This window comes from Procambarus clarkii, chromosome 5 (assembly GCF_040958095.1).
Source record: "Procambarus clarkii isolate CNS0578487 chromosome 5, FALCON_Pclarkii_2.0, whole genome shotgun sequence".
Taxonomy (NCBI): domain Eukaryota; kingdom Metazoa; phylum Arthropoda; class Malacostraca; order Decapoda; family Cambaridae; genus Procambarus; species Procambarus clarkii.
Window position 1 is genome coordinate 4925737 of NC_091154.1, and position 16170 is coordinate 4941906.

Genomic DNA, 16170 nt, shown 5'->3' on the forward strand with positions numbered 1-16170 from the left:
TCAGATTAAGGACTTGCCCGGAACGCTCTGTGTGCTAGTGGACTTGCCCGGAACGCTCTGTGTGCTAGTGGACTTGCCCGGAACGCGCTGTGTGCTAGTGGACTTGCCCGGAACGCGCTGTGTGCTAGTGGACTTGCCCGGAACGCTCTGTGTGCTAGTGGACTTGCCCGGAACGCTCTGTGTGCTAGTGGACTTGCCCGGAACGCTCTGTGTGCTAATGGACTTGCCCGGAACGCTCTGTGTGCTAGTGGACTTGCCCGGAACGCTCTGTGTGCTAGTGGACTTGCCCGGAACGCTGTGTGTGCTAGTGGACTTGCCCGGAACGCTCTGTGTGCTAGTGGACTTGCCCGGAACGCTGTGTGTGCTAGTGGACTTGCCCGGAACGCTCTGTGTGCTAGTGGACTTGCCCGGAACGCTCTGTGTGCTAGTGGACTTGCCCGGAACGCTCTGTGTGCTAGTGGACTTGCCCGGAACGCTCTGTGTGCTAGTGGACTTGCCCGGAACGCTCTGTGTGCTAGTGGACTTGCCAGGAACGCTCTGTGTGCTAGTGGACTTGCCCGGAACGCTCTGTGTGCTAGTGGACTTGCCCGGAACGCTCTGTGTGCTAGTGGACTTGCCCGGAACGCTCTGTGTGCTAGTGAACTTGCCCGGAACGCTCTGTGTGCTAGTGGACTTGCCCGGAACGCTCTGTGTGCTAGTGGACTTGCCCGGAACGCTCTGTGTGCTAGTGGACTTGCCAGGAACGCTCTGTGTGCTAGTGGACTTGCCCGGAACGCTCTGTGTGCTAGTGGACTTGCCCGGAACGCTCTGTGTGCTAGTGGACTTGCCCGGAACGCTCTGTGTGCTAGTGGACTTGCCCGGAACGCTCTGTGTGCTAGTGGACTTGCCCGGAACGCTCTGTGTGCTAGTGGACTTGCCCGGAACGCTCTGTGTGCTAGTGGACTTGCCCGGAACGCTCTGTGTGCTAGTGGACTTGCCCGGAACGCTCTGTGTGCTAGTGGACTTGCCCGGAACGCTCTGTGTGCTAGTGGACTTGCCCGGAACGCTCTGTGTGCTAGTGGACTTGCCCGGAACGCTCTGTGTGCTAGTGGACTTGCCCGGAACGCTCTGTGTGCTAGTGGACTTGCCCGGAACGCTCTGTGTGCTAGTGGACTTGCCCGGAACGCTCTGTGTGCTAGTGGACTTGCCCGGAACGCTCTGTGTGCTAGTGGACTTGCCCGGAACGCTCTGTGTGCTAGTGGACTTGCCCGGAACGCTCTGTGTGCTAGTGGACTTGCCCGGAACGCTCTGTGTGCTAGTGGACTTGCCCGGAACGCTCTGTGTGCTAGTGGACTTGCCCGGAACGCTCTGTGTGCTAGTGGACTTGCCCGGAACGCTCTGTGTGCTAGTGGACTTGCCCGGAACGCTCTGTGTGCTAGTGGACTTGCCCGGAACGCTCTGTGTGCTAGTGGACTTGCCCGGAACGCTCTGTGTGCTAGTGGACTTGCCCGGAACGCTCTGTGTGCTAGTGGACTTGCCCGGAACGCTCTGTGTGCTAGTGGACTTGCCCGGAACGCTCTGTGTGCTAGTGGACTTGCCCGGAACGCTCTGTGTGCTAGAGGACTTGCCCGGAACGCTCTGTGTGCTAGTGGACTTGCCCGGAACGCTCTGTGTGCTAGAGGACTTGCCCGGAACGCTCTGTGTGCTAGTGGACTTGCCCGGAACGCTCTGTGTGCTAGTGGACTTGCCCGGAACGCTCTGTGTGCTAGTGGACTTGCCCGGAACGCTCTGTGTGCTAGTGGACTTGCCCGGAACGCTCTGTGTGCTAGTGGACTTGCCCGGAACGCTCTGTGTGCTAGTGGACTTGCCCGGAACGCTCTGTGTGCTAGTGGACTTGCCCGGAACGCTCTGTGTGCTAGTGGACTTGCCCGGAACGCTCTGTGTGCTAGTGGACTTGCCCGGAACGCTCTGTGTGCTAGTGGACTTGCCCGGAACGCTCTGTGTGCTAGTGGACTTGCCCGGAACGCTCTGTGTGCTAGTGGACTTGCCCGGAACGCTCTGTGTGCTAGTGGACTTGCCCGGAACGCTCTGTGTGCTAGTGGACTTGCCCGGAACGCTCTGTGTGCTAGTGGACTTGCCCGGAACGCTCTGTGTGCTAGTGGACTTGCCCGGAACGCTCTGTGTGCTAGTGGACTTGCCCGGAACGCTCTGTGTGCTAGTGGACTTGCCCGGAACGCTCTGTGTGCTAGTGGACTTGCCCGGAACGCTCTGTGTGCTAGTGGACTTGCCCGGAACGCTCTGTGTGCTAGAGGACTCTGTTGACCCCCAATGTACCTTCTCGTATATATAAATAAATAAGTAAAAAATATAAAAAAATAAATAAATGTGTTGTATGTGGGTGCTGAAGTTGAGGCTCTTATTTACTGCTAGGTGAACAGGTGCATGAGGTGATAGGAAACACGCTCAACCATTTTTGCACGGGCGGGATTCGAACGTTCTCAATTGTAAGTCGAGAAGGAACCCGACTGTAGTACAGGGACCCTCATACCTTCACAAGTGGTTGATGCAGGTCAAGGGAATGTATTCAATCCCCATAACCTCACAATCAGGAAGCACATTAACAAAAAATAAAATGCCCTTCCCGAAGCGCTGTGCGTGCTGGTGGCTTAACAACCATGTAACAACTCTTGTATATATATATATAAACAAATAATAAAAATCTAAGCATATATCTAGTACAGTGTACCTTCAATGATGTATCAACTGGGTCCGTTTTCTACTATTGATTCCTTTAAAGAAAGTGTACTGTCAACTATGGGGGACATTAACAATTATCTAATACCCTTAACAATTCATTGTTTATATTCATATTACCAAAATTTACCTGCCGCCTGAGGGCCTCAATCTCCCGAGTGGCTTCGACGTGCACAAGACGCCGGCGACTTGTCGAAGGTCCTATTTTGCTCCTGAGAATTAATTTTATTAGGATTCTTAAACTCAAAACCAAATCAAATGGTTAATTGATTTAACTGCGCCGGCCAACAAATGACGTTTTGAGAGTAGTCCGTTTTTTTTTAATTACGTTATATTTTAGTTATTTTTTTAATGTTTTCATCTTTTTGTTTTGAAATGAAAATAGTTGAGTTTGGAAATATTTTGACATTAACACTCTCCGAACATTTATAAAAAGAACAAAAAATGGCCACTGCTTTACATGGGAAAGCGAAGGGTTTCTGATGGGGAAAAAGACACTTGCGCAGCGCGTTCAACAGGCGCTGTGCAGGGAGCACAGGCCGGCATTCTAGGTACTAGTAAGCTCTACCTTTAGTCCGGGAATTCTTATATCCTTACTCCTTGGCGGCACGGTCTCATGGCCTGAGTTAATTTCTCCTCCAATTTAACATCAGGCATTTCCCAGTCTCTATGTAAATTCCGCACGCATTGATTAATTTCCGTATTAACACAACTATTGGGTTTAACATTGTCTTATCTGGTCTCTTAGCCAGTCTTCATTATTAAATGTTACGTTGTTTACTCCCATTATATTTACTTTACATGTCCTGATTGTCTATTTCACTTATGTTATACATTTGACTTATACTTTACTCCTAGACAATAAGCTTATTTGGTGTTCTGCAGATTTTGATTTTTCTTGTTATTTGGCTATAAGCATACTTTGTTAAATGTTACTACGGGTGTTCATATTAAGTTTATATTATTCATAGTCATATCAAGTTTAAGATAAATACTAAGCACTACCTAATTAACTCCCTGTAACCTACCTCACCCCTAAATGTTAACACATGTCTCTTATTTTTAACAATGATGTTTGTCGATCAAATTGTTTATTTGCTATTTTTCTGCCATGTTCCCCCCCCCCCCATTTTTATTTTTATATTTTCTCAACACAATTTATACTTTAATCTCAATTAGTATTAAGTTTTAGTATTTAGTGTTTTTCCTGCCCGAAACGCTTTGCGTCATAGTGGCTTTAGGCATTGTATGTACTAGCTCTATCTATAAATCCATCAATGTTTGTGTCACACCTTGTATGTATGTACTTTACCTGAATAAACATTTTAATTTTTTATATTTTTTTATTTAGCTGTACTTAGACTTAGCCACGTATATGTTATAGCATTTGTCAGGTACTCGCCTATAGCCGCCCCATTTACATGTTCTACAGAAATTTACTTACTTGTATTCTACTGCTTAATAAATAAGCCCCCATACTGCTGGCGTCTTTTTTCTCCCTGATCAGAAATATGTTCTTATAATTGCACTATAAATTTTTTTTGTCAAAAACAGGTGCGCAGTGCAGGGGTTAATCCAGTAAAAGTACACACATACAAGACGAGTTACAAACAGGATGTTAGGCGTCTACAGAGGTACACACTATGTCTATAGCCACAACTACTATTTATTTATTTATACAAGAGTTCTTACATTCTTGTACAGCCACTAGTACGCGAGGCGTTTCGGGCAGGTCCTTAATCCTATGTTCCCCGGGCCAAATCGTTTAACAACCAGGAACTCATTTTATTGTTGGGTAAACAGAGGCTACAGTTAAGGATTTGCTCCCAGTAAATCCTCCCCGGCCAGGATTCGATCCCAGGACAAAGCGCTCGCGGAACGCCAGGCGAGTGTCTTACCACTACACCGCGGGAAGTGCTGCACCCACCGTTAACGCTAACATCCTCAGGTGTTGTATTTGTGGTTAGGGCATCAGCGGGTAGGAGAGTCCATGGGGTTTATTAATATTAATAATAATAATAAAGAAAATCATTTGGGGCCATGTCCTGATCCAGCATTCTATAGTGATTTCTAGACGTCTGGGTTAATGCAGGCGCCACAAACAAGGGTGACACAGAAGAGAGGTAGTGCCAGGTGCCACCAACAAGGGTGACACAGGGTGACACAGAAGAGAGGTAGTGCCAGGCGCCACCAACAAGGGTGACACAGGAGGGACGTAGTGCCAGGCGCCACCAACAAGGGTGACACAGGAGGGACGTAGTGCCAGGCGCCACCAACAAGGGTGACACAGGGTGACACAGGAGGGACGTAGTGCCAGGTGCCACCAACAAGGGTGACACAGGGTGACACAGGAGGGACGTAGTGCCAGGCACCACCAACAAGGGTGACACATGAGGGACGTAGTGCCAGGCGCCACCAACAAGGGTGACACAGGGTGACACAGGAGGGACGTGGTGCCAGGCGCCACCAACAAGGGTGACACAGGAGGGACGTAGTGCCAGGCGCCACCAACAAGGGTGACACAGGAGGGACGTAGTGCCAGGCGCCACCAACAAGGGTGACACAGGGTGACACAGGAGGGACGTAGTGCCAGGCGCCACCAACAAGGGTGACACAGGGTGACACAGGAGGGACGTAGTGCCAGGCGCCACCAACAGATGGCAGCACCGCAGTGTTTACCTCGGCGGCGTCTCTCAGACACTCACAAATTTATTCCTCATTTTGGGGCGGTTTTTGTGGCGTGAGGAGGAGGTGATGAGGGAGCGAGGCGGCCTGAGGTGAGGTGGGGGTGAGGCAGGGTGAGGTGAGGGCCAGGGAGAGGTGAGGGAGCAGGGAGAGGCCAGGGAGAACTGCAGTCATCGATTGTTGCTCCTCCATACACACCGTGTCTTATGTGTTGTTATGAGGGGGTTGTGGGGTTGTGGGGCCTGGGGAGGGGTTGTGGGGGTGTGGGACCTGGGGAGGTGTTGTGGGGGTGTGTATGGCCTGGGGAGGGGTTGTGAGGGTGTGGGGTCTGGGGAGGGGTTGTGGGGGTATGAGGGGGGGGGGGGCGAGCAGCTCATACGTACACTCAGATTTGTGTTTGTTGATTATTTGGGGTGTTGTTGTTTTTAGGGGTTGTTGTTGTTGTTGTTGTGAGGGGTTGTTGTTGTGAGGGGTTGTTGTTGTTGTGAGGGGTTGTTGTTGTTGTTGTTGTGAGGGGTTGTTGTTGTTGTTGTGAGGGGTTGTTGTTGTTGTGAGGGGTTGTTGTTGTTGTGAGGGGTTGTTGTTGTTGTTGTTGTGAGGGGTTGTTGTTGTTGTGAGGGGTTGTTGTTGTGAGGGGTTGTTGTTGTTGTTGTGAGGGGTTGTTGTTGTTGTTGTGAGGGGTTGTTGTTGTTGTGAGGGGTTGTTGTTGTTGTTAGGGGTTGTTGTTGTTGTTGTTGTGAGGGGTTGTTGTTGTTGTGAGAGGTTGTTGTTGTTGTTAGGGGTTGTTGTTGTTGTTGTTGTGAGGGGTTGTTGTTGTTGTGAGGGGTTGTTGTTGTTGTGAGGGGTTGTTGTTGTTGTGAGGGGTTGTTGTTGTTGTGAGGGGTTGTTGTTGTTGTTGTGAGGGGTTGTTGTTGTTGTTGTGAGGGGTTGTTGTTGTTGTGAGGGGTTGTTGTTGTTGTGAGGGGTTGTTGTTGTTGTTGTGAGGGGTTGTTGTTGTTGTTGTGAGGGGTTGTTGTTGTCATGGGCGGGGTTTGTGTACATTGTGTGTTTTTTGTCTTGGTGGGGGGGGGTTGTGTTCATCAGAGACCGGGCCTCAGGGACAGTGATCCTCAGAATCTGCACTGTAAGGGGGGGGGGAGGGGCTTGTGTCCTGGGGGAGGGGTGTGGTTTTTCCTGTTGGGGGAGAGGTTTTGGCCAGGGGTGTGGGGGGGGTGTGGGGCTCAGAGGATGGGGGGTGTGGTGGCTCAGAGGATGGGGGTGTGTGGGGGCTCAGAGGATGGGGGTGTGTGGGGCTCAGAGGATGGGGGGGGGGTGTGGGGCTCAGAGGATGGGGGTGTGGGGGCTCAGAGGATGGGGGGTGTGTGTGGGGCTCAGAGGATGGGGAGTGTGTGGGGCTCAGAAGATGGAGGATGGGGGGGTGTGGGGCTCAAAGGATGGGGGGGTGTGGGGCTCAGAGGATGGGGGGGGGGGTGTGGGGCTCAGAGGATGGGGGGGGGGTGTGTGGAGCTCAGAGGATGGGGGTATGGGGCTCAGAGGATGGGGAGTGTGTGGGGCTCAGAGGATGGGGGGGTGTGGGGCTCAGAGGATGGGGGGGGTTGTGGGGCTCAGAGGATGGGGTGGTGTGGGGCTCAGAGGATGGAGGATGGGGGGTGTGGGACTCAGAGGATGGGGGGGGGTGTAGGGCTCAGAGGATGGGGGGGGGCTCAGAGGATGGGGGGTGTGTGGGGCTCAGAGAATGGGGGGGTGTGGGGCTCAGAGGATGGGGGGGTGTGGGGCTCAGAGGATGGAGGATGGGGGGTGTGGGGCTCAGAGGATGGGGGGTGTGGGGCTCAGAGGATGGGGGTGTGTGGGGCTCAGAGGATGGGGGGTGTGGGGCTCAGAGGATGGGGGGTGTGTGGAGCTCAGAGGATGGAGGATGGGGGTGTGGGGCTCAGAGGATGGGGGGGGGGTGTGGGGCTCAGAGGATGGAGGAGGGGGGGTGTGGGGCTCAGAGGATGGGGGGTGTGGGGCTCAGAGGATGGGGTGTGTGTGTGGGGCTCAAAGGATGGGGGTGTGGGGGCTTAGAGAATGGGGGTGTGGGGGCTCAGAGGATGGGGAGTGTGTGGAGCTCAGAGGATGGGGGGGGGGGTGTGGTCCAGTCGGCGTGTACCTCCACGGCTGCCGTGGCTACAGGGACAGTGTTGTGGACTGTTTCCTGCAGAGATTACATGCTTCATGCTTTTTTTTTTTGTTAATTAATATTGTGATACGGGTGTCTATGCTGGAGTTTTGGCACCATATAGGTACTTGCCTAGATGGGTTGGTACAGTGTGAAACAGCAGCTTGGTGTCTCCCGTGATAGTAGATTACTGACCTGGAGCACTACCTGGAGAGGGTTCTGGGAGTTCATCTACTCCCTGAGCCAGGCTCGACTAGTGATAACTTGGTCCACCAGGCTGTTGCTTGGAGTGGCCTGCAGGCCCACATATGCCCCCACAGTCCAGTTGGTCCGGCACTTCTTGCATTGTACAGGAGACGGTGTGTGTGTGTGGGGTATTATCAATGTGTACACCTTGTCGGAGAGAATACGATTATCTCCACACTAGCAGCATTTGGTATGTTACTTGCTTTGTGTAGATTTCATTATCATTGGTGATGTTATGCTGCTATGGGAAAATAAGACAATTTCTACTGTAGTTTTTGAAGTGGATAAGAAACAAAGCAGTTGTGAGTCATTCCATTAGAGAGGCATGGCCCAAGAGCTAAAGCACCATCCTTAAAGCTTTAGTAGGTATGAGCTGTTTGCAAATGTGCATTTGTGTCATTTTGAGGTCAAATAAGCTTCCTATTTTGTCATGCATCCTGAGAGTGGAGCTGCTCCTTGCTCTTCAAGTCTGGCCTCAGGCTGGGCTTGGGAAGCAGAAGAACTCCCGAAAGCTTCTCCAGGTACTCCAGGTATGCCTCAGGTACGCTCTCGTGCTGCCTTGTCCTGGAGACCTCCATTGAATATCTCCAAATATTTTGGTTGGTTTCACATACTGGGAAAGGTATACCAGCAGCCTGTTCCATAATATAAAAAATAGGTACATTTTACCTATAGCTGCATTTACACTACTATGTTGTCATTTGTGTGAAGATGTCAGTTATATTGTCTGTAATAGTGGATGTTTAATGTATTTATATATATATATATATATATATATATATATATATATATATATATATATATACAAGAAGATACATTGGGATTGTGAGGATACATAGCACAGTAATAACATTCTTGTAAAGCCATTCTTGTAATGCTTTAAGACTGTTTGACATAAGTATTTATCAAGAGTATTTGAGGAAAGCAGCACCCCGTGGGCTGACATCTGACGTATTCACACACTGGTTATCAAATGTGGCATGTTTATGCACATTTTTTCTCTTTCTGACTATTTAATTCATGCAGTATTGTACTAATATATTAAAGAGTGTAAATGGAACATGTGACAACTATGAATCTTGAGGCTTTAGGACCAGGAAGAACCCCAAGCCATCCTTGAGGTATTTAGGGTCACAGGTCAGGCCCCCAGAACAATGTTCAGGGCTCCCTGGTTCCATCGTGGAAATCTTAAGATTATAATATTTATCCTAATGGGTTTCTGTAAAATTCCTTTCATGTTTAAATACTGTATGTTTTTAAATTACAGTATATTGGATGTTATTGGATCTTATTATTATGCACATGTTAAAAAGATGTTGAAGCCCTTAGATATGGTGATGTTGATTAGGCAGTGGGTGGGTCTGTGTGTAGGTGGGGGTGTGTGTGTGTAATTACCTAAGTATAGTTACAGAATGAGAGCTACGCTCGTGGTGTCCCGTCTTCCCAGTGCTCTTTGTCGTATAATGCTATGAAACTACCGACGGTTTTGGCCTCCACCACCATCTCACCTAACTTGTTCCAAAAGTCTATCACTCTGTTTGCAAAAGTGAATTTTCTTATATTTCATCGGCAGCTTTGCTTAGTTTAAATCTATGACCTCTTGCTTGTGAAGTTCCAGGTCTTGGGAATTCTTCCCTATCAATTTTGTCAATTCCTGTTACTATTTTGTACATAGTGATCATATCACCACTTTTTGTTCTATTTTCTAGTTTTGGCATATTTAATGCCTCTAACCTCTCCTTGTAGCTCTTGTCTTCATCTTCTGGGAGCCATTTAGTGGCATGTCTCTGCACATTTTCTAGTTTGTTGATGTGCTTCTTAAGATATAGGCACCATACACCATTTTTTTTTTTTTTTTTTGCTCTGAGGGGCGAGTTTATTGGGCAGCGCCACTCATCCTGTGAGTGGACACACCACCACAGCAGCATGTGCAACACTCCCCAATAGGAAGAATACCCGCTGGGTTGTTCATCCTGTCACTTGTACTCAGACACAGCTTGGACTTGCTTAACTGTCTCAAGTGAACAGCTCCTCAAACAAGAAGATTAACATCTGTCAATTTGACAAATAGTGTTTTCCTAACTCAAGCAATGTGGGGTTTATTATTCTACACATATTTCTAGTGTCCCCCAGGTGTTCACATTCACATAGATAGTGGTCAAGGTGATGTCCATCACTTTCATCACAGATTCTGCAACACCGCTGATCAACTGTTGTTTCCATTCCAAATCACCATGGATATTTGTATCCAAGACAGATTCTCCCTATTATTGATTCTCTCCCGCGTCCTTCTCCTCCTTGTCCATAATGACTGGAATTGCTAGCTGCAACCATGCTGTACCATCGTACAGATTCACTGATTTGTGCTTCTATCCTCCTTTCCTCAGTTACCTTGTCACGGTGATGTTGCCTGACAATACCTCTAATTTGTAGAAGAGTCTTGGGTATGAAGTATTCAATATGGTCTCCTTCAGCAGCCAGCACATCTGCTTGTTCATTTCCACATATTCCAACATGGCAGGGGATCCACAGAAGCTTGGTGACTCTTTCCTGGTTGGTTAGTACCCTTTCAGCTCTCTTAATTTCAGCGACTATTGCAAGATTTTCTGCCCGATTTTTACTTGGGCTTTGCAGTGCTGCTTTTAAATCAGTGCAGATCACTGCTCCATTAGTGTTTCGTTCAAGGAATCTTAACGCCATAACAATGGCAGTTAGCTCTGCTTGTGTTGAAGAGGCATAGCACCAATTCGCGCTTTTTCTTCATTTCTGTGTTAAAAAGCATTATCCTTAATTACAGTGTATGCTGCACCAGCCCTGCCATTGACTGGATTAGATGACCCATCAGTGTAGATTTGATTTACTGTAGTTCATTTCCGGCTTCTTTATAAATTTCCTTGAGATACTTGTGCCTCATTTCTTGTGGTATCATGTTGGATTTTTTCGTTGCCATTTCATTGATGATAATCCTGCATGAGTCATCCTGCCAGGGAGGTAACCTCTCTACAGGCATGAGCTCACGGGCTTGCTCAAGCAGGTGATGTTCTTTGAGGTTGCAGACTGATCTGTGATGCCATTTTTTGCTTCTCCTGTTTCCTCCTGTTAGCAGCACAGAACTCAGTTTTTTCTTAGCAATATCATTGTAATAGGGATCTCTGGCTATCCTAATTGCAAGCTTAGCATTCAGTTCCTTATTTCTGCTTTTAACACTGGAGAGGGACAACGCCTCTCATAGATTAGACGTTTTGGCAGTTCTTGAACTCCAAGAATGATTGGCATGGCTTCATTTTGTATTCTTTTGAGCCTTTTCATATTGCTTTGGGAGTAGGTGCACAAAACTGGTGAGGCATAGTCTATGACAGAATGCACATAGGCTGTGTACATCATTTTAAGCACGGCAATAGAGGCTCCATGTCCATTCCAGGTCATAGCTTTCAGTGCCCTGAGTTGACTTTTGCATGTTCCTATGAGCTGGTTGAGCTCCTCTTTCTTCCCTTTGTTAAGCTGACAATAACACCAAGGTACCGATAGTGGTCAACCCATTCAAGCGTTTCACCATTAATTTGTAGTTCTTCATTTTCTCCCCGCTGGTGATGAGAGTATGCTTCTGTCTTGTTTGTGGAGAGAGTGAAACCGAGCTCAACACATTTCCTTCCAAGGAGTTCAATGGACTGTTTAATTTTTCCCAATGATGGGGCTTGTATTAGGACATCATCTGCATACCCCACTTGTTGCATCCCTTCCGGAGAATCAATATTTGCAATGGTGTTCATAAGTACATTGAATAGTGTGGGGGCTTAAGACTCCGCCTTGGGGGGGTACCGAGTTCCATATTCATTGTTCTTGAAACTGCTCCATTGAAGCAGATCTTGGCTTTCCTCCCTGTGAGGTAGTCTTCAATCCATTTCATGAGTCCCCCCTTGACACCCATGCATGCAAGCTCATCCAGGATCAGAATCCCTTGTGCTTTGTTAAGCTCCTTTGACGTCAACAAATACAGAGTATCTAACTTTGCCATTAGCCAGGTAATTAACTATACAATTTGCTGTGCTCCGTCCTTTAACAAATCCGTTGACCCCCTCCCCTTGCCTTCATATTTTGTGCAACAGTCAGTTTAGAATGATTCTTTCAAGCATCTTGCAAGTGCATGACCTGAGACTGATACTTCTGTAATTGCCAGGGTCATTGGGCTTTGGTATTGGAACGATTATTGAGTGTTTCCTTTGTGTGGGCAACACTCCTCTTAGGAATGATTTATTAAAACAGGTGGAGTAGTGGATTCCCAGACACCACACAGTGCATTAAGTATGTCGTAGGTGACTCCATCCTCACCAGGTGCAGTACTTTTACCCTTTTTCATAGCCTCCCTTACTTCCTGGGCTGTGATTGGTTCCCCATACTCATCATCCAGTGATGATGAGTCTGTGCTCTTCTTAACCTTAGTTCTCCTGTCATTATGCTGCAGGAGCTGTTCCTTGCTAATTTCTGCAGGGAGGGAGGAGGAGGATGCTGCATCACTCCACTTGTGAATTAGTTCCTCAGCCCTACCCTTGGGGTCTTTGTGAGCCAAACGCCGGGTTCTGCCCCCCTTAGTTATCTGAATTTTTGCCCTTGTCTTGTAGATGCACTTGTCTTGTAGATGTTTCTCTTCCCTGGCTACTTGACACACAGTTTTAAGCAGCTCTTGGTTGCTCTCAGTGGGATGTCTCCGGTACTCTCTACTCGTGTCCCTTACATTTTCATTGAGCATCTTTATGTAATCGTTCTCATACCATTTTATTTTCTTCTGAAGGTTACATCGCCCAGTCATATGGTGCAGATCTCGAATTCAGCTATCAATTTGGTTACTGTATTAAGATCATCAACAAATTTATCAGTGTCTTCTGGGATTTGGTATTCCGTGAACCAGTTATTCATCCTGTTTATGAAGCGTGGCCTCATATCTGGTCTAGGTGATAACCTTTTTCTTTTATTTGTCTCTTTCCTCCTCTTGCGTATGTCAACGGTGGTAATCAGTGCCCAGTGGTCACTTCATAAGCTGTGTGCTATGTGTGTACTGGCATCCATGTCCTGTGCATTTGGCAGAAGAGCATAGTCCAATCTTCCTCCTCTGAGGTGAGTTGGCTGTTCATCACTCAGGACCCTGAGGTTTTCACTTCCCCTAATATAAAGTGACAGTTTCCGTCCATTGACATTGGGCTGATGACAGTTGGCACCAAAGTGTGGGTGCCTGGCATTTAAGGTTACCAACTAGCAGGGTAGGTTTCTCATTAACAAATTCAGGTAGTGTGTCAAGGTCAAGTTTAGTCTGTGGCACATATAGGTTGATTATATGTAGGGCATTACTGTTTAAGTAAAGGGTTACCTCTAGTGATTCATACTCATCCCCCCATGTGGAGGTCATCAATAATCTGTGCGGGAATGTTGTTGTTAACAAAAGTGATGAGACCCCATTTTCTTTTCCCAGCGGGCAGTGAGAACTTGAGATAACCGTTGAATCTTGGGTTGACGTACCTACCAGGGTCTCCTGTAGCACTATGACGACAGTTTGGTGTTCACGGACATACTGCATGATGTCATTAATTCTATTGCGGACTCCGTTGCAGTTCCACTGTAGTATAGTGAGATGTTCTTGAATGTGATTATCCATCATGAGGTTGGTTGTCATCAGATGCGCTATGTCCGTTATGTTCACTTGTGTTATGTATTCCATGCAGACCTGCGGTAGTGTGCACTGGTGTTGCTGTGCACACTGATGTTGCTTTGTTCATTGGGGTTGTTGCCGTGTGCACCAGTGCTGTTGCATGGTCCGGTGTTGCTGCACACACTTGTGTTATGATATCATAGTGTGTGCTAGCATGCTCTGATGTGATGGTATCATTGTGTCTGCTGTCATTTACTTGGACAGCACTTGCTGTATCACCTTGCTCCAGGCTATGGCTTTCTGGACCTGATAATATCTGCTTCCGCAGGATATCCAGAATTTGTTCCTGGGAATTCTTGGTCTGGCCAATGGCGGTCTCATACACCATGTTGATGTGCTTCTCAAGATATGGACACCATACATCATGTTGATGTGCTTCTTAAGATATGGGCACCATACAACCGTTGCATGTTCCAGTAGTGTGAACGTGTGTGGGGTGTTTATGATAAATAAAGAAAGAAAGAAGTTAGAAAGTGGTAGCAAGAAGAGAGTGATGGAATATTTGGCATGATTAGTTTAAGCTTTTTATATTGGGAAGAGTACAGTATAGTACTGTACATTGGAAATACAAAACTGTAAAGTAGGAGTACAGTATAGTAGAGTGTGTTGTGCTGCTACTCTGCATGTTTTCACTGCTGATTTTATTACAGCACTGACAGGACTGATCAATTTATAATGTGTCAGTTCTATTGTAATGTGCCAGTACTGGAGCAATAGCCATGTTTGGAGACATTCCTCTAGCCACAGTCTCTTATTTTGTTTCAAAATACTTGTTTAGCTATTCCTTGTGGTGATTCCGAGGATCAACGTCCCCGTGGCCTGGTTTCTGACCTGGTTTCTCCTGGTTTCTGACCGGGCCTCCTGATTGGTGGTTTGGTCAACCAGGCTGTTGGATGTGGCTGCTTGCAGCCTGATGTAAGAATCATAGCCTGGTTGATCAGGTATCCTTTGGAGGTGTTTATCGAGTTCTCTCTTAAAACACCATAAGAGGCCGTCAGTAGTGGCCCTTATGTGTAGCGGGAGTGTTGAAAAATCTTGGGCCTTTGATGTTGATCGAGTTCTCTCTCAGCTCCCCAGAAGTACAGTATAGAATAAATCAGCATAATAAGCTCACTGGAATACCAAACTAATTATTGTTGTTTACATTGTAACAGGAAACTGTTATTAAGCATTATCTGATATATTTTTGTGTAAGATAGCAACATCCTGGGCCGACTGTCGTGTGTACGAGGGCATGCGTATGGCCAGCAGGCAGCTGGGCGTAGCTTGACTAGATATGTTAATAAATATAGCCCTGCTGGAAGCCCAGAGGTTAGCTTAGCAGTACTTAACACAGCAGGACTGAGCTTTAGCTCTTGGGGCCCTGACTCTCTTTATACTTGTTGGTCTTCTAGTGATGTGACTATTGTCCCCCCCTTTGTTCTTACTTGTATTTACTTAGGAAACTATGGTTGGATGGCATAGCTTATATTCACTTGTACATAGTTCATTCTTCTTGCTTACCATCTTTACAATGAAGTATTTCCTCATTTCTTGTGACTCATCTATAATATCTAGCTTCCATGTGTTTTATCTAATTACAATACTGAACAGTCTTAGTATTCTGGTTGTATCTACAGTGTATTGGTACCCCTGAGTATTTTCTATATCTGAATCGTGTCCATTATATTTCACTTTTCTTCTAGGGTCGTAAAATTTTCCTTTGGTCTATTCATGTAAGTTAATTCCTTAACTTTTGGGACACTATCAGTCTTGAAGGAAACATTCCGATGTTTTTGTCAATCTTTGTATTTTTTTTTTTTGAGATGGGGCTCCATGCTGGTGCTGCATACTCTTGCACTGGTCAGACAGGTACTGTATAAATTATGAATACATCCTTGTCTACTGCAAATTATAAAAAGAGGAGAGTATTTTTACAAGCGCCGAGCTTAAGAGAATATTCAACTCTTATTCATTCCTTCATTCAAGAACATTCATTCTTACTGAATGTTTTTCAGTAAGAATTTTCAAACTAAGTATATGGCAAAGGTACAGTATAGCAATGTACTTTTTGGCAGTTTGGCAGATAGTAATTTTATATTTGATTGGTTTTGTCTTGTTATTATTAATCTTGGCACAGGTTACTTTAGTTTTTAGTTACAACATTATGTTTTATGTTTCCAATCTCCACCTTTTGTGTTCCTGTTCCTTGGCTCCCTGCTCTCATATGTCACACTAGAACACACCTCTTCTGCCTCTTGGCCACAGATCACAGTCACCAGTATAACTCTTCCCCTCATCCTCCCCCTCATCCTATCCCCTCATCCTTTCCCCCCCCCCTTTCTTTCCCCCCTCCTCTTCTTCATTATCATCTTGCGTCTTGCTTCCTCATCTGCCTGACAGTACTAGCCTCTTGTTACTAAAGTTTAGTAGTACTCTACAGTATATTCTGTACTTAGCATGCATAACAAACATGTGTGATATGGTAACAAACTGTTCTGCATTCATTATTGTTCTCGACTTACCTAATTGTGCTTGCGGGGGTTGAGCTTTGGCTCTTTGGTCCCGCCTCTCAACTGTCAATCAGCTGGGGTACAGATTCCTGAAGATACATCGCATTCCTGTATACATCGTTGCTTCCAAGTTTACATGGCCTGGTGGCGGTGCA

At 46.9% G+C, this 16170-nt stretch overlaps 2 protein-coding genes across 2 annotated transcripts in view; one reads left to right on the plus strand and one right to left on the minus strand.

Moving 5' to 3' along the window:
• Positions 1 to 12629, minus strand: LOC123766859 (mucin-22-like). The gene is made up of 3 exons (XM_069305332.1): positions 12115 to 12629; positions 2864 to 2945; positions 1 to 2313 (listed from the first exon to the last, which is right to left on the minus strand). The coding sequence occupies exons 1-3, from the start codon at positions 12627 to 12629 to the stop codon at positions 1 to 3; spliced, it is 2910 nt and encodes a 969-aa protein (XP_069161433.1).
• Positions 5379 to 16170, plus strand: part of Fak (protein tyrosine kinase 2 Fak) — a 258873-nt gene continuing 248081 nt past the window's right edge. Inside the window, exon 1 of the mRNA XM_069338791.1 lies at positions 5379 to 5510. The gene's annotated coding sequence lies outside the window, so the exon portion shown is untranslated. The remainder of the gene's footprint in view (positions 5511 to 16170) is intronic.

Coding starts and splice junctions, on each gene's coding strand:
- LOC123766859 (XM_069305332.1), bottom strand. CDS start 12,629: ATGACTGGGCGATGTAACCTTCAGAAGAAAATAAAATGGTATGAGAAC. Junction 2,946..12,114: donor TACGACATACTTAATGCACT/GTGTGGTGTCTG, acceptor ATTAATTCTCAG/GAGCAAAATAGGACCTTCGA. Junction 2,314..2,863: donor TTGAGGCCCTCAGGCGGCAG/GTAAATTTTGGT, acceptor ATATACGAGAAG/GTACATTGGGGGTCAACAGA.